The 21,339-nt window shown below is 40.9% G+C and overlaps 1 protein-coding gene across 1 annotated transcript in view; it reads right to left on the reverse strand.

The window, feature by feature from the left end:
• Window positions 1-21,339, reverse strand: part of LOC126193392 (uncharacterized) — a 139,070-nt gene that overhangs the window by 101,055 nt on the left and 16,676 nt on the right. The window contains exon 2 of the mRNA XM_049932683.1: window positions 3,959-4,080. Coding sequence (XP_049788640.1) covers window positions 3,959-4,080 — 122 coding nt within the window. The remainder of the gene's footprint in view (window positions 1-3,958; window positions 4,081-21,339) is intronic.

Genomic DNA, 21,339 nt, shown 5'->3' on the forward strand with positions numbered 1-21,339 from the left:
ACATTTGTCCTCCAGCAATTCTTGCTTAGCCATTTTGCACTTTATGTCAGTCCCAGTTTTTAGATGTTTGTATTCCCTTTCACCTGCTTCATTTGCTGTATTTTTATATTTTCTCTTTCCATCAGTTAAATTCTATACCTCCTGTGTTATCCAAGGATTTCTACTAGGCCTTTCCTTTTTAACTATTTGATCCTCTGCTGTTTTCACTGTTTCATCTCTCAAAGTTATCCATTTGTCTCCTTCTGTATTCCTTCCTCCAGTTCTAGTCTAATGTTCCCTCTGAAACTCTTGACAACCTCCAAAAATTCATAACCAATGAATTGTGGTCATATTCCATATCTGCTGCTGGAAATGTGTCAAAATTTAAAATCTGGTTTCAAAATCTCTGTCTTACCATTATGTAATCAGTTTGAAACCTTCCAGTGTCTCCAGGTCTCTTCCATGTACGCAGCCTTGTTTCGTGACTCCTACACCAAGTGTTAGCAATGATTAAATTATGCTCTCTTCAGATTTCTGCCAGACGGCTTCCTGTTTCATTCCTTTCCCCAGTCCATATTCACTTACTATTTTTCCTTCTCTTTCTTGTCCTATTATCAAATTCCAGCATGCCATCAGAATTAGATTTTTGTCTCCCTTAACTTTCTGAATAGTTTCTCTTATCTCATCATACATTTCTTCAATCCCTTCATCAACTGTGAAGCTAGATGGCATATAAACCTATACTATTGTGATGAGTGTTGCCTTTGTGTCTATCTTGGTTATGACAATACGTTCAGTATGCTGTTCAAAGTTGCTTACCAGCATTCCTATTTTTGTATTCATTATTAAACCTACTCCTGCATTATCCCTATTTGATTTTTTTTATATATATATATATATATATATATATATATATATATATATATATATATATATATATATATATATATATATATATATATAATGCTGTATTCATCTGGCCAGAAGTCCTGTTCCTCCTGCCACTGAACATCATTAATTCTCACTACATCTAACTTCAACCTATCCATTTCAATTTTGAAATTTTCTAATCTACCTGCATGATCACAGGATCTAACATTACATGCTCCAGTCCACAGAATGCCAGTTTTGTTTCTCCTGACAACAGCTCCTCCTGAATAATTCACACCCAGTGATCCAAATGAGGGACTATTTTACCTCCAGAATATATTACCCAAGAGAATGTCATCATCATTTAAGCATATAGTTGAACTGTATGCCCTCAGGAAAAATATGGCTGTAGTTTCATCTTGTTTTCAGCCATTTACAGTACAGGCATAGCAAGGCCATTTTGGTTGATTTTACAAGATCAGATCAGTCAACCATTTGGACAGTTGCCCCCGCAATTACTGAAAAGGCTCCTCGCCTTCTTGAGGAACTAAACATTTCTCTGGCCTCTCAACAGATATCCCTCTGTTGCGGTTGCACCTACAGTGTGACTATCTGTATTGTTGAGGCACACCAGTGGTAAGGTCCATGGTTCATGGGGGGAGGCCATAGGACATTATCAAATGGTAATATACAGAATATGTCAGGAGGCAAATTTGTTTTCAAGATTAGCAATTATCTGAAGAGCAAAAGTTGGAGAAATTCAGTAATACAATTCTTCCATTTCAACTTTTCATCAATATGACTCTATTTGCTGTACAGAACTGAAAACAGTGTATTTTTTCAAAATTTATGGGATTAAGATCAGTTGATTTAGCAGGTTAACCATGGTGTGACAGGATACCTGAGTGTTCATCACTGAGGAATATGTAACTCTCATCCTGGAAACTGGGAGTATCAGCATACCCACCATGATGATGTAGGAAAAAGGGTAACCCTTGGTCACCAAAAATAGTGAAATAAACATCCTGCTTCATGTTTATAGCAACCGAAATGAATGGGTACAAGAAACACCCCCAAAATATCATAGAACCGCCTCTGACCTGAACTACATCATCCATACAGCACAGGTTAAACAACTTACTGGCCAGTCAGTTTATTTGATACTTTTATAATTTGAAAAGAAACACATTACATGTCTATAATGAGCTACTTTCCAGTTTTTGTGTTGTTTATCCCACTTGTAATGTAATGGACTACTGAAACTACTGATACCACCAGCTGGCGAGGTGTGCAGTGCCATCAATCAACTTGAAGGAGCAAGTGAACTTTAACTAAGTAAACATAAACTGAAATATTATTATTTTGTTACAAAACTGTTAATATGAGGACAATCATGAGGTATATTGCCACAGGACTATATTATAAACACTTTTCATTTTTCATACTATGTTTTTCGTATATGTATACGTGTAATGTGTAAAATATCGATATACAACCAAGGTTGGCAGTACTGCACAGTTTGTAAGCTCTATGAACAGGAGCCGGTTGTTGGCGGGTGCAGAGACAATGGGCAGTTGGTGTTGAGACGTCTTGTAATACGCTTGCTTTGAGAAGGTCAAGGATAGAGGGAACGAAATGATGTACTGGAGAAGCTGTTACACTGAAAATTATTGAATATCATCATGATCAGCATTTATAAAATAAAAGTTGGAAGTTTAAATATGTGTCAGTTCTTACGCAGCAGAATACACACCCTGGGCCTCAAATTGATTTAACAAACAGTGGATGGTGAGATTCATCACTGGACCACGAGGGTGCAACAATGACCAATAAAAGTAAGAAAGTCATATTACTCTAAATTCAAATTGTGATGATACCTTTCTTTCTCCATGTCTTCAACCCTGTATGTACTCTGTTGTTAAAGTGAACAGCACGACGGGGACCTGTGGTCGACTAGGCACACCAGGGAGACCACACAGGTTTAAAATGATAATTTGTAGCTTAATATACTGTTACTGATAATAATTAATATTCGTCCCCCGGAGAAAGAGGTGCATTACACACTGTAGATGTGCAGCTCTACATGCTGCTGTGATAAATGGCTTTTTGTGAAATACACAACTCAAAATATTCATTGTAAGCAATGCCCTTCAGTATGTGCACTCAGTAAAAGATTGAGATGGACCTACATTCACTAACAGCAGCAAATCTTGTTGGATTTGAAATCAGATGTCATGGCACTTGTCCCCATTTCCTGTTTGTTAAAAATGTTTTATGACCACTGTTCTTACACCATTTTGCATGGCTGTGAGTGGTTCAATATTCCCTGTAGAAATGTTGGACAGTCTACATTGATACATCAGTAAATCAGACAATTGCTTATGAACTGTAGTCATGGACATGTCCTAACATGATAGCTCCTTTCTGTCATGTCTCCACAGTGATCCATCACACTATGTTGATTCTATACAACCAACTAGCACAGACACATTGCTTCACTACCATGACTGTCATCAATGGTAGAGGGTCATATGATCACCTGATAACAGTGCCACACCATCCCAGCACTCCAAAGCATTATGCCTATTCTTTTAAGGGGAGATTAATATTATGTCCATGAGCTTATCAAGAACAAGATCTACTGAAGATAATAATAACTGACTAACTTATCACAGTGACTTGACCATATTGTGAAGGAGTTTCACTGTTGAACTTAAGGACAGATCTTAAAGAATATATAGTGGAATGGCTGTGTTGCATACACTGTAAAGAGTAATACCAGACTACAGCTCAAACAACAATTAAAAGATCCTCTTGTTAAAAAAATAAAAGTATGGATGCACACTGACTTTGGATCAATAATTTGTGACAAAAGATAAAATTGTGGGCAAAAATCCCACCAAGATATTATGTGGTGACATATTATAAATGGTGCATTAATGATTTAATCATATTGTTTTTGTAATTTCTGTAAGAGGTTATCATGAAGAATTACTAAGGTAAATGTGAAAAATAACTGGCTATGTTCTGCTTGAGACAAAAAGCTAATGGTTTTGCTGAATATAGTGCAAAGTTGTAGCCCATATTAAAAAAATAAAAAAGGACAAACCTGTGCAGTGGCATCGCCATGTTGCAGCATGCTATTGAGCAGGCGGTCCCACAGTGTTTGCCCCAAAGGCCTTGGTGGCAGAGGTGGGCCCCGCAGGATCAATTCATCTTCCTTCAGACCCCCTAAACATCATATATGACCTTTCAGTCACTATCATCTCATTGCACAGTTAAAGGATGTCACATGTCAATAGACACACTAGATTAACTCATAACAATAACAGAAACACATTTGAAGACACACAGTTTTGACTAGATTGATCTGAGGGCTCAGACACAAAAGTATAACCTCAAGTAAAGAGAATACTAAATAAATAAGCAGTTGCTGAACCAGAAAGTTTTTAATTAATTCTAGTCTGTAATGTTTAAGGTACTACTGAGTGAGCAAGTGGTGTGTACTTAATTGATGATGGGTTGCCAGAAGTATGTCAACAGCAGCTGACAGAATCTTGCTGCCACTTTATATGTTTTTCAGCTTGGTAAATAACAATAGACATGGAATAAAGATACTATGGTGATCATGCAAGGAGAAAAAGAAAAACAGATCAAAGAGTCACTGCTTGTGACTGCACATAAAAAAGATTGTGTTTGATTCTTTATCCCTTCACACTCAGGCCAGTTGTCATATGCTTGGCAGAAGCAGGTTGTACCACCTCTTTGAAAAAAAAAGAAGTGTTTGCCTCTCAGATGTTAAATAGTGGTGTGTTAATTGAATAGTACATTCCAAAAGAATGTAGATTGACTGAGCTTGTGAATTTACAGTTATCCTGTTCCAGACTGTGAAATCTCTACTGGTTGAAAGAAAGAGACATGAAAGACAGCTGTGGAGAATGTAATATAGCAAACTGATATTCACCAACTGAAGTACAGAATACATCTCTTTAATAAACATCCCCATACACTGTATTTGCATTACATGAACATATATATCTATTTAAGTCTTCATTTTCAACTTACACTAGTCATTGTATAAAAGCATTACTGTTTTTGTTGTGGTCCAGCTTGAAATTTGATACAACTCTCCATGCTATTCTATGGTGCTCAAGTTTGTAATTGTGAAGGACTATCTGCTATGTTTGTTTCATAACATTTAGGGAAACTAGGGAAAACCTAAATCATGATGGCCGGATGGGAACTTACTGCACCACTACATTTGGTTCTGGGCATTTGCCTCTCCTTTCATTACTAAATATTTGTGCATAAAGCTTTACTCTGTTACAAGAAAATGATCCCATCAAGCAATAAAGAGGGAGCTTGTCATGATTGTATCATGGCAAGTTTCTTATGTTCAAATGCCAACATCTCACATGAAGAACATTCAAAAGCAAAGTAAGGGTAAAGGCTGCACAATGTGCCATTTCAAGTAGAACTCACTTTCTTGTATTTCAACAGTCACCCACCTATGTAGTACAAATAATATAACAGGCACACATGCTTGTGCTACAGTCATCCTGCACCAAGATTGAAAGCTGTGAAAGATGACAGTACATTTACATCCAATAGTCAGGGTCTCAGTTAAAACCGTAACTATTTACATACAGTAAATACCTCACCAAAGCATTAACACAATTGTGATCTAAGGGGTCACATTCTTGTGAATAAAAGTCCTCAAATGACTTGAAAAATCAGGTATCCAGAGCCTCCATTTTGCTATTGCTATTTGAAGGAATGGAGTGCAATTGCCCCTGCAATAAAGGATGAGATTTAAACTTAAATGTGACAAACAATTGTCTAAAATTATCAAATTTTGCTTCTTTCAGTTGGATGTGTATGTTACTCAAAATGTTGTTTTTCTATCAGACACGCATGACAATTGTCTCTGCCAGCAAGAATGTAACTATGCTAGCTAATGGTGGTTCAGTTACAAGCAACGAAACAGAACTTTAGAGGAGGGAATTAATCTTAGTGTGTGAGCTAATCTACAGGGCAGCAGAGAGTCTGAATTCCATGTAGAGAAGGAACAAGAAGGAAAACCCAATATAGACCACTGTGAGTGACTGACACTGGAGCACATGGAACACAGCATTTTGCAAGGCTAAGACTGGTCTGCAGCCATTGAAATCAGTGTTAGAAGTGTCCAGCCAGACCTACTGCAGCCAGCAGATAAACACCTGGGTCAGTGGTTCTGCCCATGCTATGCTTTGCATACATACTCCTTAGCACCATTCTGTACTATTTTGCTACAATACCAATGCCATCTCCTCTGCTTCCATCTCAATGTCAGGTTGCAGAGATACTAAATCTCTCCCACCTGACATGTTCATGTAGTGGCAAACATTGCTTGGTTTGTGCTGTGCCCCAATTACAAAACTGCAGAGGGCATGAGATTCTCTGCCAGTAGATAGGCGACTGAAGGAGGCAGCACCAATGCAATTTGTTCCACCGGACGGGTAGCAGACTGCAGAGGTTGGGATAATGGTTGGTCCACTGACATGGTCAGGGGCAACGACTCTACTAATGGCAAGCAGGGAATAGGGCACTGATTCAAATTCCGTGGATCCACAATGGCAGGGACAGTAGCTAGACCTGTTGGCACCTATTCTGTGGTCAAAGCTAGGACGGCAGTGGATGTGAAGGGGGCAGCAGCAGGGGAACATACTCTCATAATTAGGAGTCTTCCACTGGAACAATGCAGCAACCGACAACATCAGTCTTTTGCTCCCAAATAACACCAAACATAAACAAATGCCGATCTTTATGGCCCAATACTACACGCAGCATCCAATCCTATTGCTGGCTGATACACTTGGTCCAAATGGCATCACCATGGGAAAAGCACAGCAGGTCACAATTGACTGAGGCATGCGACTTGTGATGTAACAAATTCAAAAGACCCTGCATTTGGTGCCCATTAACCAATGTCACACGGTATGAAGCCAGTAAGATCGATAGAGCATTGTTGTGGGATAAGGCAGACAGACTTCTTCATTTGGGGTTGGAATGTGTGAATTAAGTACTCCAGCCCCACGTTAGAAACTAGGTGAAACAGGGCGGAAATCAGATGGTTGATACCATTGCAAATCGAAAAGTCTTCAAACTTCTGCAAAACAAATTGCTGACCATTATCAGATACAAGTGTCTGTGGGGAGCCCTCGACAGCAAAAACTGCCAGCAAGCGTGAACAGCTGTTGTCAGTGGAGGACCGCTTGGCAATGTGAGCAAAATTTTACATTAGATTGGCTATCAACAACCACATGCTACCCAAAAATGGGCCAACAAGGTCGATATGCACCCTGTCCTAAGGGTGCTTTGGGACTATCCAAGGGGAAAACTGACACAACAAAGCAGCCTGGATTTGCGCATGGGCCATGCAAGCCCACACAAAGTGTTCAGTGTCGTGACTGATCACTAGCCAGTAGACTTAACAACATGCCAAAGCCTTAATATGAGTCATACTCCATGGGATGCCTGCAATAGTTGGAATACGCGAGGATGCAAAGCCAGAGATATAACAACTTGACAGGTTTGTTCCTCTGTAGGAAGTATGAGGCCTCCCTGGATCACAGTGAGTCTATCATGTAGGAGAAAAAATGTACACTATGCGGAATTTGCTCCTGAAAGAACATACGCAGGCCACTCCTCCTGGACAGCTGGGAATATCTGGAAAAGCAGCCATGACCTCCCACGCTGTCAAAGGAAAATCCAGTAAGGTCTGCAGCAACATATCATCCACTCCCTACAGCCAAACTGCAGATCCTGTTCCACTGGCAGTCATGGTAGTGCATCCGCATTTGCATGCTGGGCGGTGAACCAACACTGAATGTCATAAAAATAATTACCAAGGAAAAGTGACCACTTCTGTACTGGTGAGCAGTCCTATCCACCAGTTTGGAATGAGAGCTGAATAAGAAAACCAGCAGCTTGTAGTTAGTGATCGGTAGGAACTTTGCTCCATGCAAGAAAATGTGAAAGTTCTTAATTCCGAAAATGATAGCCAGTGTCTTCTTTTCCACCTGTGAAAAATTACACTGTAGCATGGGAAGTGTCTTTCATTGTCATCAATGGGCTGCTCAGTGCCATTCCTGTTCCAATGCAACATGACGGCACATATGCCAAACTGAGCCACTCCAAACACAAGGGTTGGAGGTTTACCCAATGTAAAAGAAGGCAAAAAGGGACTGGAGAACAAACACTGCTTCTGGGACTGAATGACCATTGATAATCTGCAGATCAGGCAAATTTGATGCCATTTTGGTGAAGCCAGTTAAGGGCCTGGCAGATGTGCACAGTGTGGGGATTGAACTCATCATTACGCAAAATCTTGCCAAGAAAGGACTAAAGCACCTTCATGTTCTTGGATGGCGGCAGGTTTGTGATGGCTTTTGTACTCATCTGGAGGGTTGAGACCATCTTTGCTGAGCACAGGATCCAAAAAATGCAGCTTTGGCGGGGGGAGGGGGGGGGAGGAACTATATTTTTCGAATCTGCAATGAAGCCCGTTCTCCAGCAGGTGTTGGAAAACCACCTCCAGTTTCTGAAAATGCTCCTCTCGTATGAAGTCCTTTACCCAGACAACTCTGAGGTAGTTCACGCAATAAGGGATATCCTGAATCAACCGCTTGAGGCATCGTTGATAAATTCCATGTGCAGACGAGATTAAAAAAAGCAAACGATTAAACTGATAAAGCCCAAAGGGAGTGTCGAGCACTGAGAAATTCCAGAAATGGCGTCTACATCTAAATCTACATCATATTCCGCCAACCACCTAACGGTGCGTGGCGGAGGGTACTTCTGGTACCCCTTAATGACCCCGCAGTCCTCTTCCACTCACAAATGTTGCGTGGGGTGAATGATTGTCGGTAAGCCTCTCTATTAGTTCTAATTTCTCGAATTTTCTCGTCGTAGTCATTTCGCAAGATGTATGTGAGAGAAAGTAATATGTTGTCTAACTCATTCCAAAAAGGTCTCTCTCGAAATGTCAGTAGTAAATCTCTCAGTGATGCAAAACGCCTCTCTTGTAGTGTCTGCCACCAGAGTTTGTTGAGCATCTCGGTAATTCTCTTGCACCAACTGAACAATCCCACGATGAACCGATCTTCGTTGGATGTTTTCTATCTGTTCTACCAGTCCTAAGTGCTAAGGGTGCCAGATTGGTGAACAATACACAAGAACTGGTCAAGCAGGCGCTTTTTAAGCCACTTCCTTCGTGGATGAGTTACATTTCCTCAAGATTCTTCTGAACCTAGTCTGGCATCTGCTTTCCCTATTGTTTGTTTTGGGTAGTCTTTCCACTTAAGGTCACTCTGGATAGTTACTCCTAGATAATTTACGGTGTCTACTGTTTCCAGAAATTAGTCGTCAGTAGTACAGTTGTACACTAGTGAATTTCTTTTCCTATGTATGCACAATATGTTATATTTATTTAGTTCAGGGTCAACTGTCAGAGCCTGCACTATTCATCAATATTCTTCAGGTCTTCCTCCAAATTGATACTGTCTTCTGGCGTTGCTGCTTTGTTATAAACAACAGCATCATCTGCGAACAGTCTTGAAGGAGCTTCCGACGCTCTCTACTAGATAATTTAGACTGACAAGAAAAAAAAATCGCTGCATCACAAAGGAGTTGTACAACATAAACGACAGTTGCTAGGCGTGTTTCTACACGTGAAAGATGATGTCTAATGGAAATTCACGACAGTCGCATAAGAGTGGCGCTAATAGCGTCACTATGAAGGTTCAAACAAGGTTTATTTTAAACATATGCTGTAAAGGTGTCGAGCGGTAGTTACCTTTGAGACTGGATATGGTGAGCTGATATTAGTGAAAAGAGCCTTTAAGGTGAGAAAGATGCCATACTTAGCACCTCACTGAGTTTGAACGAGGTCATGTAATAAGGCCAAGAGAAGCTGGAGGTTCCTTCTGTGATATCGAAGAAAGACTTGTCAGGAATGTAAGCATTATACATGATCGTTGGTAGGAGCGGTCACGAAAATATAATGTCACAAGACGACCGGGTTCCGAATGGCCTCATGGCACTCCTGAGAGGAAAGATCAGTGTTAAATGGTCATATTTATTGCGATATTTCCATTTAAGCAAGATCCTGTGCGAAATTCGAAAATGGTAGCAATGAAAAATAAAGGTTACTATGTTTTTCGGTTTTGTGCATATTACATAACATGACACTGGGACCGAGCGAGGTGGCGCAGTGGTTAGCACACTGGACTCGCATTCGGGAGGACGACGGTTCAATCCCGTCTCCGGCCATCCTGATTTAGGTTTTCCGTGATTTCCCTAAATCGCTTCAGGCAAATACCGGGATGGTTCCTTTGAAAGGGCACGGCCGATTACCTTCCCCATCCTTCCCTCACCCGAGCTTGCGCGCTCCGTCTCTAATGACCTCGTTGTCGACGGGACGTTAAACACTAATCTCCTCCTCCTCTCCATGACACTGGGTATGAAATTTAGCAAATATACTGAATTTTTCTGTTGTAGTACGCTCATATGCAATCACGCGCCCCAGCAATAAAGCCAGATTGAAATATCTACAACATTCCTCACCTTTCATAAACGATTTCAGGTACTGAAATGAGATTTCGTCAAATAACAGCATGCAAAGAGGAGACGTTTAGTGATATGGATATTACGCAAAACTTCGTTACCTACCATGTTACTCCACTAACTACAGACTTTCCCGATGAAAGAATGAACTTTTTAAGGGCTATCGATAGCTGGTAAGCAAGACATTCTGTGGATTTTGGAGTAGCATAAGTTAAGACATTACACGTTCATTTTTGTACCGTGGATGTGCTTTTTCTAAGCTGTTGACCTTACCTTCCCTCAGTTCCTCACCACAGTTTCACAATTCTTTCGCAATTGCGTCTGCACAACATGTTAGTGAGGTGAAATTGTGTAAACTCGACAGTTTGGCAAAAGAATCAAATTTTAAGATGACAACAAGAAACATTTAGATTTTGCTCAAAATTCGCTACTCGTGATGCTTCTCTGAAAATTACAAATGGTTAACAAGCCAGGTGAAAATAAGTCGCTACTTTTGTTGCATTTTCGGAGGAATTATTTCTAGATACTAACTAAAACAGAGGTAACAGTAGATCGTTTCAAATGATCACTGCGCAAGTGTAGGCTTGGAGGGCTACACTTAATATTTACAAAAAATTCGAATGTGTGCTTCAGTTTAGAACGACACTTCCCCTCCAGCATTCGGCATTTTCCTTATAGCGCCTGCCCATAACCCCTACCGCTACAACTCCCCTTATGCGTGCCCCGCCGATTGTGCATCTATCGGCCACGTTATTCTGTGTGCACTCTACCACAATTTTCGAGCTTCCAATTTTTCTAATGTATGTGTTATAAATTTTTGATATGTTATACATATGATCTGCTCTTCTTGACACCTCCGTAATACTCCCCTAATTGTGGATCAAGTATTCTTTCAGATCCACTTAAAATAGCATTCGGCATGATCTATGGCTTGGTTCAAATGGCTCTGAGCACTATGTGACTAAACTTCAGAGGTCATCAGTCGCCTAGAACTTACAACTAATTAAACCTAACTAACCTAAGGACACAAAATTGTTGAGGCTTTCGTGGCCACTTGTTGACAAACTGCCAATTGGCTTCTGTCTCAGGTTCTTCGGCCGACGTTCATCTAATGATTTTTCTGACGTTTCGCCAGCACGAGCGGCTGGCATTGTCAAAGCTTCACCCTCCATTGCCGGTGGTGGACTGGAGGCGAGCTCGCGGGCACAGACTATATGTACCTGGCGCGCCAACGTCCGAGGGCTTCTCCGCGGTCATTTCCGGTGCGGTTCTCCTCTTGCTACCTGTGACGGTCGTTTGCTGAACGACAATTGACCGAAGAGGAAGTGTCTCTTCTTCAAAATGGAGGGAATTTCGCTATCATCCCGAGAACTATACCTATGGAGGACATCATTGACAACACCGAAGCAGCCATTCGTACCCTTCCTTGTGAAAGGGCAGAAGAAATATGCACGGAAACAGCCAGGATACTGCGCCGAGCAAAACCACCAGCTTGCAACCTGAAGAAAGAAGAGGTACAAGCCATTAAGAATCTCAACGCCGACAAGAGTATATTGGTACTGCCTGCCGATAAGGGGAATGCGACCGTCGTAATGAAGACCGAAGATTATGAGCAAAAGATCCGAGACCTATTAGATACGACGACGTACCGAAAACTAAGCGCAGATCCGACGCAATGTATCACACGGAATACAAATCGACTAATCAAGGCGTCTTCTCTGCCGGCGGACATACAGAAAAACCTGCGCAACACAGAAGCCCTACCACCTCGGCTGTATGGATTACCCAAGATCCATAAGAACAACGTTCCACTGAGACCGATCGTTAGCGCTCCTGGATCACTGACATATAAACTGGCAAAACACTTGGCCTCTCTGCTCCAGCCACACGTGGGCAAATGGCTCTGAGCACTATGGGACTTAACAGCTATGGTCATCAATCCCCTAGAACTTAGAACTACTTAAACCTAACTAACCTAAGGACAGCACACAACACCCAGTCATCACGAGGCAGAGAAAATCCCTGACCCCGCCGGGAATCGAACCCGGGAACCCGGGCGCGGGAAGCGAGAACGCTACCGCACGACCACGAGCTGCGGACCCCACGTAGGGAAGACCGACACATACATTAAGGACTCAGGACATTTCACTGAGAAGCTGAAGAAACTGAAACTTGCACCAAACGACATCCTGGTCAGCTTTAATGTTGTTTCGTTATTTACGAAAGTGCCACTCAGTGACGCTCTGGAGCACATCGGTTCCATTTTCCCGTTAGACATCAGAAAGCTCTTCCATGCATGTCTCACCACGAGCTATTTCACGTGGAATGGCGATTTCTACGAACAGCTGGAAGGCGTTGCCATGGGTAGTCCTCTCAGTCCAGTGGTGGCCAATTTCTTCATGGAACAATTCGAAGCACAGGCACTGAACTCAGCGACTTGCAAACCTAAGGTGTGGTACAGGTACGTCGATGATACTTTCGTGGTGTGGAGCCATGGTGAAGAACAGCTCGGTGACTTCCTAAGACACTTGAACAGCCTACATGCCAACATAACATTTACCATGGAAGTAGAAAAGGACAAGAAACTGCCATTTCTAGATGTGCTGGTCACAAGGGACGGCGAAAATCTGGGACACAGCGTGTATCGAAAACCGACTCACACGGACCGATACCTGCACAAACTGTCAAACCACCACCCGAGCCAGAAAAGAGGCATGATTAGTACGCTCGTAACGAGAGCAGGACGAATATGTGAGCCGCAACACCTCAAACGAGAAATGCAACACCTGGAAACTGTCCTGAGGAGCAATGGGTACTCCACAAATTATATTAGAAATGTAACAGAGCCAAACACTCGGCGAAGTAAGGAACCAGAAAAAGAAATGTCGGGTACGGCCTTTCTGCCATTCATTCCCAGGACAGAATCGGCCGTATATTGCGCAAACATGGCGTAAAGACGATTTTCAAACCGACAAGGAAGATCAAAGAGTGTCTTAGATCGGCGAAGGAGAAAAGAGACCCACTTGCAATGTCGGGAATATACCGCATACCATGCACATGCGGAAAAGTTTATGTCGGAATGACTGGACGATCCATTAACACCAGGATCAAAGAGCATAAGCGACATTGCAGGTTGGGGCAGGTGGAGAAATTGGCCGTGGCAGAGCACGCACTGAATGAGACCGACCACGTAATAAAATTCGCCGACACGGAAGTTCTGGCTGTAGAGAAGCACTGTCACACGCGCTTGTTCAGAGAAGCTGTAGAAATACAAAAACGAACAGTTTGAACAAGAAAGAGGAAAGCCTTAAGGTAAACGGATCCTGGCTTCCCGTACTGCAGCGAACGACCGTCGCAGGTAGCAAGAGGAGAACCGCACCGGAAATGACCGCGGAGAAGCCCTCGGACGTTGGCGCGCCAGGTACATATAGTCTGCGCCCGCGAGCTCGCCTCCAGTTCACCACCGGCAATGGAGGGTGAAGCTTTGACAATGCCAGCCACTCGTGCTGGCGAAACGTCAGAAAAATCATTAGACGAACGTCGGCCGAAGAACCCGAGACAGAAGCCAATAGGCAGTTTGTTAACCTAAGGACATCACACACATCCATGCCTGATGCAAGATTCGAACCTGCGACCGTAGCGGTTGCTCGGCTCCAGACTGTAGCGCCTAGAACCGCACAGCCACTCCGACTGGCCGACATGATCTCATAAGTCACTGGCAAGAATGAGATTCCTCTATAAGTTTTAGAATTTGTGTTACCTCCCTTTTTAAGCAAGGGATGTACTAATGCAGATGGCTGTTCAACTGACAGGGTGTTCGTTTCATGGATTCCATGAATTATTTTTCTTTGGCTTGCTACCGCATTGTCACTGAAATTCATCCTAAATTCTGCAACTATATTTTCTTCCACAGACTTTTTTAAGTTTTAAGCTGTCTCATTTTTTTTTTTATTTCTTCGAACGTTGGTGGCTTCAAGTCTCATTCCTTTCAAATTTTACTGTCTAAATTGAAATTTTTGTGAGGTCGATCGCCCAGTTGTGTAATTGTTTGAAATATTCTGCAACTATTTTACCGTTTTCAATGTTGCTGAATGCAACTTTCAGCATTTATGGATCTTTAAACTGTTAGCGTGGTGAGGTGTACTTCCTTAACCCTGTGGTCGACATGACCCTGCAGTGGACCGTTGTTAATGGTTGCTTCTTTGGCGTTTTCAATCATCCCCGAGGCATGCAGGACACAGAGCCAGTGCCCACTGGAGTTGTGGAGCAGACAGCATACATTTGCCGCCTCAGGGCTGATTGAAACCACATTAACAGCTGTCCGCTGCAGTGGACATGGACCACAAATGTCAAATTGCTTTTGAACACTATATAGAAAGCCGTTACATTGTTCTGTTTAAACTCCGATTCTGTTTATGTCCACTGATCTTTCATTCCTTAAAACCTAGCCATATTAAGACGTTCCAATGTTACTTTCCTGGCTTTCATAAAAGTTTCTCGATTCTTATAATTTTATTTGAATTCTAGACCTCTCAGCCTCTCTGTATTTTTAAGACTAGTTCATGACATTTGTCATTCCATCAGTAGCGTTTGCACTTCTTTTTGAGGGGGATTGTATTTTCTGCTGCTTGTACTGTCTATTAGATTACATTTAGTTTTCGTTCCATAGACCCAAAAAAAGAGATAACTCTCATGGGTGTGGAACGTGTCAGAAAAATATAAATATAAAAATATAAAAAAATGTAAAACATTTGATTATAATACTTACCACCCTGATCATTTGTCAGGAGATTTTCAAAATAGGTGAATACAATATGAATACAATACAGTAAACTGGAACAGTTAACATTTACAGAATTAATACACTGTCAGAGTGAAATATGGTTATGCACTATTAATAAATTAATCATACACAAAATACCTAATCTTGACTGTTGTGACCAAGTGCTGTCAAAACTAAAATCTAACAGATATTTTTATTTAAGCTGGCCTAACAGTCTGTGTTAAGATATTTATCTACAGAGTAAAAGGAGTTGCCTTTCAAAAAGTCTTTCAAACACTGTTTAAACTGTACTTCATCTGAAATCAAGTGTTTAATGGTTGCTGACAATTTATTGAAAATATGTGTTCCTGAATATTGGAGCCCTTTTTGGACCAAGATAAATGATTTTAGGTCTTTATGTATATTGTTCTTATTCCTAGTATTGATACTATGTATTGAGCTATTGGTTGGAAATAGAGACACATTATGCAACAAATTTCAATAAGGAATATATACACTGAGAAGCAGTGGTTAGAATACAAACGTTCTTGAACAGGTTTCTAAATGATGTTCTTGAATTTCCACCATAAATGATTCTTATTACATGCTTTTGAACACTAAAAACTTTTGACCGGTTTGATGAGTTACCCCAGAATACGAACCCATATGATATGATAGAATGAAAGTAAGCAAAGTACGCATGGTTTTTTTTATATTTATGTCTCATATATCTGAAATCATTCTCACTGCAAATACTGATTTCCTTATGTCCTTAAGTAATTCTGTGGTATTCTTCAATCTACATGTCTTCATATGTTATACACATGCTGGAAGGAAATCTCTTACAGGATCTGAACTGCATATAGTCGGTCTCTTCAAAGTTTAATAACAGTGAATGAGATTTAAACCATTTATTGGTGTCAGTGAATATTAGCAGCTATTTCTAAATCTGTACTTGACTTGCTACTTATTATAATGTTTGTATCAATTGTTTGGAGTTGTTCTTGGACATTTTTTACAGTAGTATTTTAAAATTGTTGTCCTTCGTTAGCTTGCATGTATCAAACTTCTTAGGTTGGTACTGATTCGTTTTTCTAACAATAGATCTAATTTTGAAGATGATTGTGTTGTTAAAATCAACATTAGGCCCTCTTATTTATTATTAGATTCTGCATTTAACTTTGAATTTACATTATTCAACATTTAGCGTAAGCTACAGTAAGTTAAATAGGACAAAACTTTGTATTTTGAAAGTTACGACAATAATGAACGATTCTTTATTCAAACGAGCCTAAACTAACTGGTAATTGCAACTCTGAATCAACAGCCATTACTTGTAGACAACAGACATCAATTTTAATGGGACAGTTGACATTAGTTGTTTGCTGTATGAATAAGACTAACATTGAAATAATAACGTCCCATTCACTTGCTAAACTAGTTAAACGCTACTGGTAAGTCTTTATCTAGAAAAGTGAGACAAGAAATATCCATAGTTAGCATGCATCAATAACAAATAATTCGTTCATGGCGAAAGGCATTGCAAATTATAGTTACCATACAGTTGTAATTCATTTTTTTATTTGTTAAGAATCACAAGAAATTTCCGAATAAAAAAAACAAAACGGTAGAAACGATTTTACCAGTGTTTAGCTTCATGATGAAATGATATATGTTAATAGTTTTTGATGCTGCTGAGCAAAAGTCAAACAATAATTTTTAAATGAACACCCTGCCATTTGACTGTATTGCTGTTTATTTAATTACTACCAAGGTCTTGGCCTTTTATGCCATTTTCAAGTGATTAAGTTTATCTCATTAACATATATTGCATGACATCTTTCGTGGGGAGCAAATATTTTTTAATTCATGGTCAAATTTGAGCTTGATATCATGCAATATATGTTAATGACATAAACTCAATCACTTTAAAATGGCATAAACGACCGCAACCTGGGTCATAATTAAATAAAAAACAATTCAGTCAAATGGCAGTGTGTTCATTTAAATATATACGTATATATATCAACATTTAATGGATTGAATATTTTGTACCATAAACTGGCTCTTTAGTATTTACATTGAAAGTTATTACTACATTATTTTACGCTAAGCTGTTTTAAAGTTTTCTGGTTGAAGTACTACATCGTGCAAGATATTCTCTTAATAAAGTACTGTAACAGCTGGTCGACTAAAAATTTTTAAAAGTTATCATTGGTTGCCACCATTGTAGTGTTGTAGAAGATGCAGCACTAAATTTAAGTCACAGTCTACAGTTCTGAGTGTTGAAATCTGTCTGAGTATTAGTGTTCTAACGGAGAAGTGTTTTCTCGTATTCTTCCTGTTTGTGTAAACCTAACAGGTGGAAACACTTAACCAGTCCACCAATGCGTAGACGAATTCGGGTAACTGCGGGAAAACCACATTGAGACTGGGCAGAGGAGTTGCTTTGGAACGATTTGAGGTCGAATCGACACTTTTGACCACAGCCACATCAGACCTTCAGCGATTTACTTATTGATTACGAGGACTAAACACTGGCTAACGTTTAGCTATTTATTCGTCTAAACAGTGATTGCTGTGCGAATGGAGCTAATACAAATCAAGTGTGACATAGTTTTAGCGTATTGAGTGATGTTTATTATGTTGGTGAGATGATCAGAGTGCATAAGAACTGTTAGTCCTTAGATTAGTGTAATGAAATTCTATTAAACGTTGGCTTCCACATGTTAGACGGAAATATTGTAAAAAGATTTGAGTACATATTGCTGCTTACAGCTCTCGCATTTGACCAGTGCTACAAGCCCCATGCGACGTTATATTAGGAGGACAAAACTTCCCAGTAAACTGAGGTTGTGCCAGTTTTTCGTCGTAACATGTATTGTCCCGAAAAATTGTTTCAGGGAGCTCGAAGGTCCCGATATCCAGCTTTAAATATAATTTAGAGATTTCGCTCGCTTTAAACGGAATACAACACTACAAATTAGACATTTTAGCTTATTGCCCTAACCTCAATAGTGCAACAGTAGTCACAATATAAAAATCAATATTGTTACACTGAAATAATAATCTATTTTGAGCGGTATTGTGGCTGGAGAGTAGTTGTATTGTTGCAAGAATTCCATGCCTTGCAACTTGAGAGATTTATAAAAAATGTCCGATTGTCGCGCCTCCACCACCATCATTCTTAGAATAGTCTAGTTGTCGATTTTATGTCAGACAAGCTGTACTGGTGGCTTCTTTTACTACTTGTATTGTTGCAACTGAGTTCACAACGCATTGCCAATACATTCCCGCAAGTCCAGCGACAGTTACTGGAAGGAGTGGAATTTTATTGAAGAAAGATCGATTTCAATATGAAACAGAGTGTTGATTATGAAACATTGCAGATGGCTCTCTTCTTTAACTACACTCCTGGAAATTGAAATAAGAACACCGTGAATTCATTGTCCCAGGAAGGGGAAACTTTATTGACACATTCCTGGGGTCAGATACATCACATGATCACACTGACAGAACCCCAGGCACATAGACACAGGCAACAGAGCATGCACAATGTCGGCACTAGTACAGTGTATATCCACCTTTCGCAGCAATGCAGGCTGCTATTCTCCCATGGAGACGATCGTAGAGATGCTGGATGTAGTCCTGTGGAACGGCTTGCCATGCCATTTCCACCTGGCGCCTCAGTTGGACCAGCGTTCGTGCTGGACGTGCAGACCGCGTGAGACGACGCTTCATCCAGTCCCAAACATGCTCAATGGGGGACAGATCCGGAGATCTTGCTGGCCAGGGTAGTTGACTTACACCTTCTAGAGCACGTTGGGTGGCACGGGATACATGCGGACGTGCATTGTCCTGTTGGAACAGCAAGTTCCCTTGCCGGTCTAGGAATGGTAGAACGATGGGTTCGATGACGGTTTGGATGTACCGTGCACTATTCAGTGTCCCCTCGACGATCACTAGTGGTATACGGCCAGTGTAGGAGATCGCTCCCCAAACCATGATGCCGGGTGTTGGCCCTGTGTGCCTCGGTCGTATGCAGTCCCGATTGTGGCGCTCACCTGCACGGCGCCAAACACGCATACGACCATCATTGGCACCAATGCAGAAGCGACTCTCATCGCTGAAGACGACACGTCTCCATTCGTCCCTCCATTCACGCCTGTCGCGACACCACTGGAGGCGGGCTGCACGATGTTGGGGCGTGAGCGGAAGACGGCCTAACGGTGTGCGGGACCGTAGCCCAGCTTCATGGAGACGGTACGTCCACCCAGCCTCCCCCATGCCCACTATACGCCCTCGCTCAAAGTCCGTCAACTGCACATACGGTTCACGTCCACGCTGTCGCGGCATGCTACCAGTGTTAAAGACTGCGATGGAGCTCCGTATGCCACGGCAAACTGGCTGACACTGACGGCGGCGGTGCACAAATGCTGCGCAGCTACCGCCATTCGACGGCCAACACCGCGGTTCCTGGTGTGTCCGCTGTGCCGTGCGTGTGATCATTGCTTGTACAGCCCTCTCGCAGTGTCCGGAGCAAGTATGGTGGGTCTGACACACCGGTGTCAATGTGTTCTTTTTTCCATTTCCAGGAGTGTATTTGCAAGTTCTGGTTTCTCAGAATTTTTGTGATGCTCTCCAGTGAGTCAAAAAACATGTGACCATTCATATAGCTGTTCTTCCTATACATTCAGTTTCCCCTGTTAATCCTATTTGGTACAGGCTCCACACCATTGAGAAATATTCTAGGATGGTCGCATGAGTGTTTTGCATGCAGAATTGGTACTTTTTGCAGATGGTACTAGCATTATAACAAATCCCATTAAACAGAAAGCAACAGATGAGATTGTGTTGGTAATGTTTTTTTCAAAGAATTATAAAGTAGTCCTCTGAAACTGGACTTTCCCAGGAAACACATAAGGACCTATATTTCATTTTGTGCAACATATAGAGTTATACTAACAATTGATGTAGCACATGAAGAGCAGTCAGTAAATAGGGTGGAATAATCGAAATGTTTGGGTGTACACATTGATGAAAACTTGAACTGGAAGAAGCATTTTAGTGAGCTTCCCAAACAATCAAGGTCATCTACTTTTGCTCTCCCTATAACTGCTAGTCTTACAAACAATGAATGAACCTCCTGATATACTTTTTTTCAAATTAGCATGCGATAATTTTTTGGGGTACTTCTTCACTTTAGAAATAATTCGTCATAAATGGTCTATTGCAATTTGAGAAGAATGATGATGTCCATAAGTACAGCATTATAGGAAAAACTGACTTTTATCACCCATTATTAAAGCAGTTAGTGGCTCAGAAAGGAGTTCAATATTCAGCAACAAAAATTTTTGATCTGTTATCCAATAACATAAAATATCTGCAAGGTCGCAAGGCAAGTTTTAAATGTAGCCTAAAAACATTTTTCCTGGGCAACTTTTTCTCTTCCATAGACGAATTTCTCTTTGAGAACTGGTAGACTGTAGGACTAAAAAATAATTATATGATGATATGATATGATGTGATGAGACATACATTAATGTTAACACTAAGCACATGTAGGTTGCATATCAAATAAACTGATTTGTTCCATATCATTTCAATAAAAAAAGTTCATGTAATCCATGGAACATGTAACAGCTTGTAGACTGACTGCATTTTCCCAGAATCTTGACAACGAATCGAAGTTTGCCAACTGCTTCACACATGAATGAGTGTATGTGATCACTACATCACGTATCGCCATAAATTATTTCATGCAGGTATCTGTATGAGGTGACTGATTTCAGCTGTGGTTTTTGATATTATAATCTTAGGATACTACCACACCATATTCTCCCCATGTGGCCAGAAAAGAAGGTTTTGGAGTTTTAGTGGCACACATGGGCAAACCACCCTGCATTTATTACATGCACTGCTGGAAAAAAAGTTCAACACTCTCAGGGACAAGCTCATTATATTGACAAATGAAGTGACAGTTTATCTTTGCAGAAGTATATGATAACAAATACAGACCAAATGAAACACCCACATCGCAGTAAATGGTACCCAAACTGTGGCTGCAATACAAAAGATAGCCCCTTTTGTGGCATAGCAGACGTATTCTCACATGCAAACGA

This window comes from Schistocerca nitens, chromosome 1, assembly GCF_023898315.1.
Source record: "Schistocerca nitens isolate TAMUIC-IGC-003100 chromosome 1, iqSchNite1.1, whole genome shotgun sequence".
Taxonomy (NCBI): Eukaryota; Metazoa; Arthropoda; class Insecta; order Orthoptera; family Acrididae; genus Schistocerca; species Schistocerca nitens.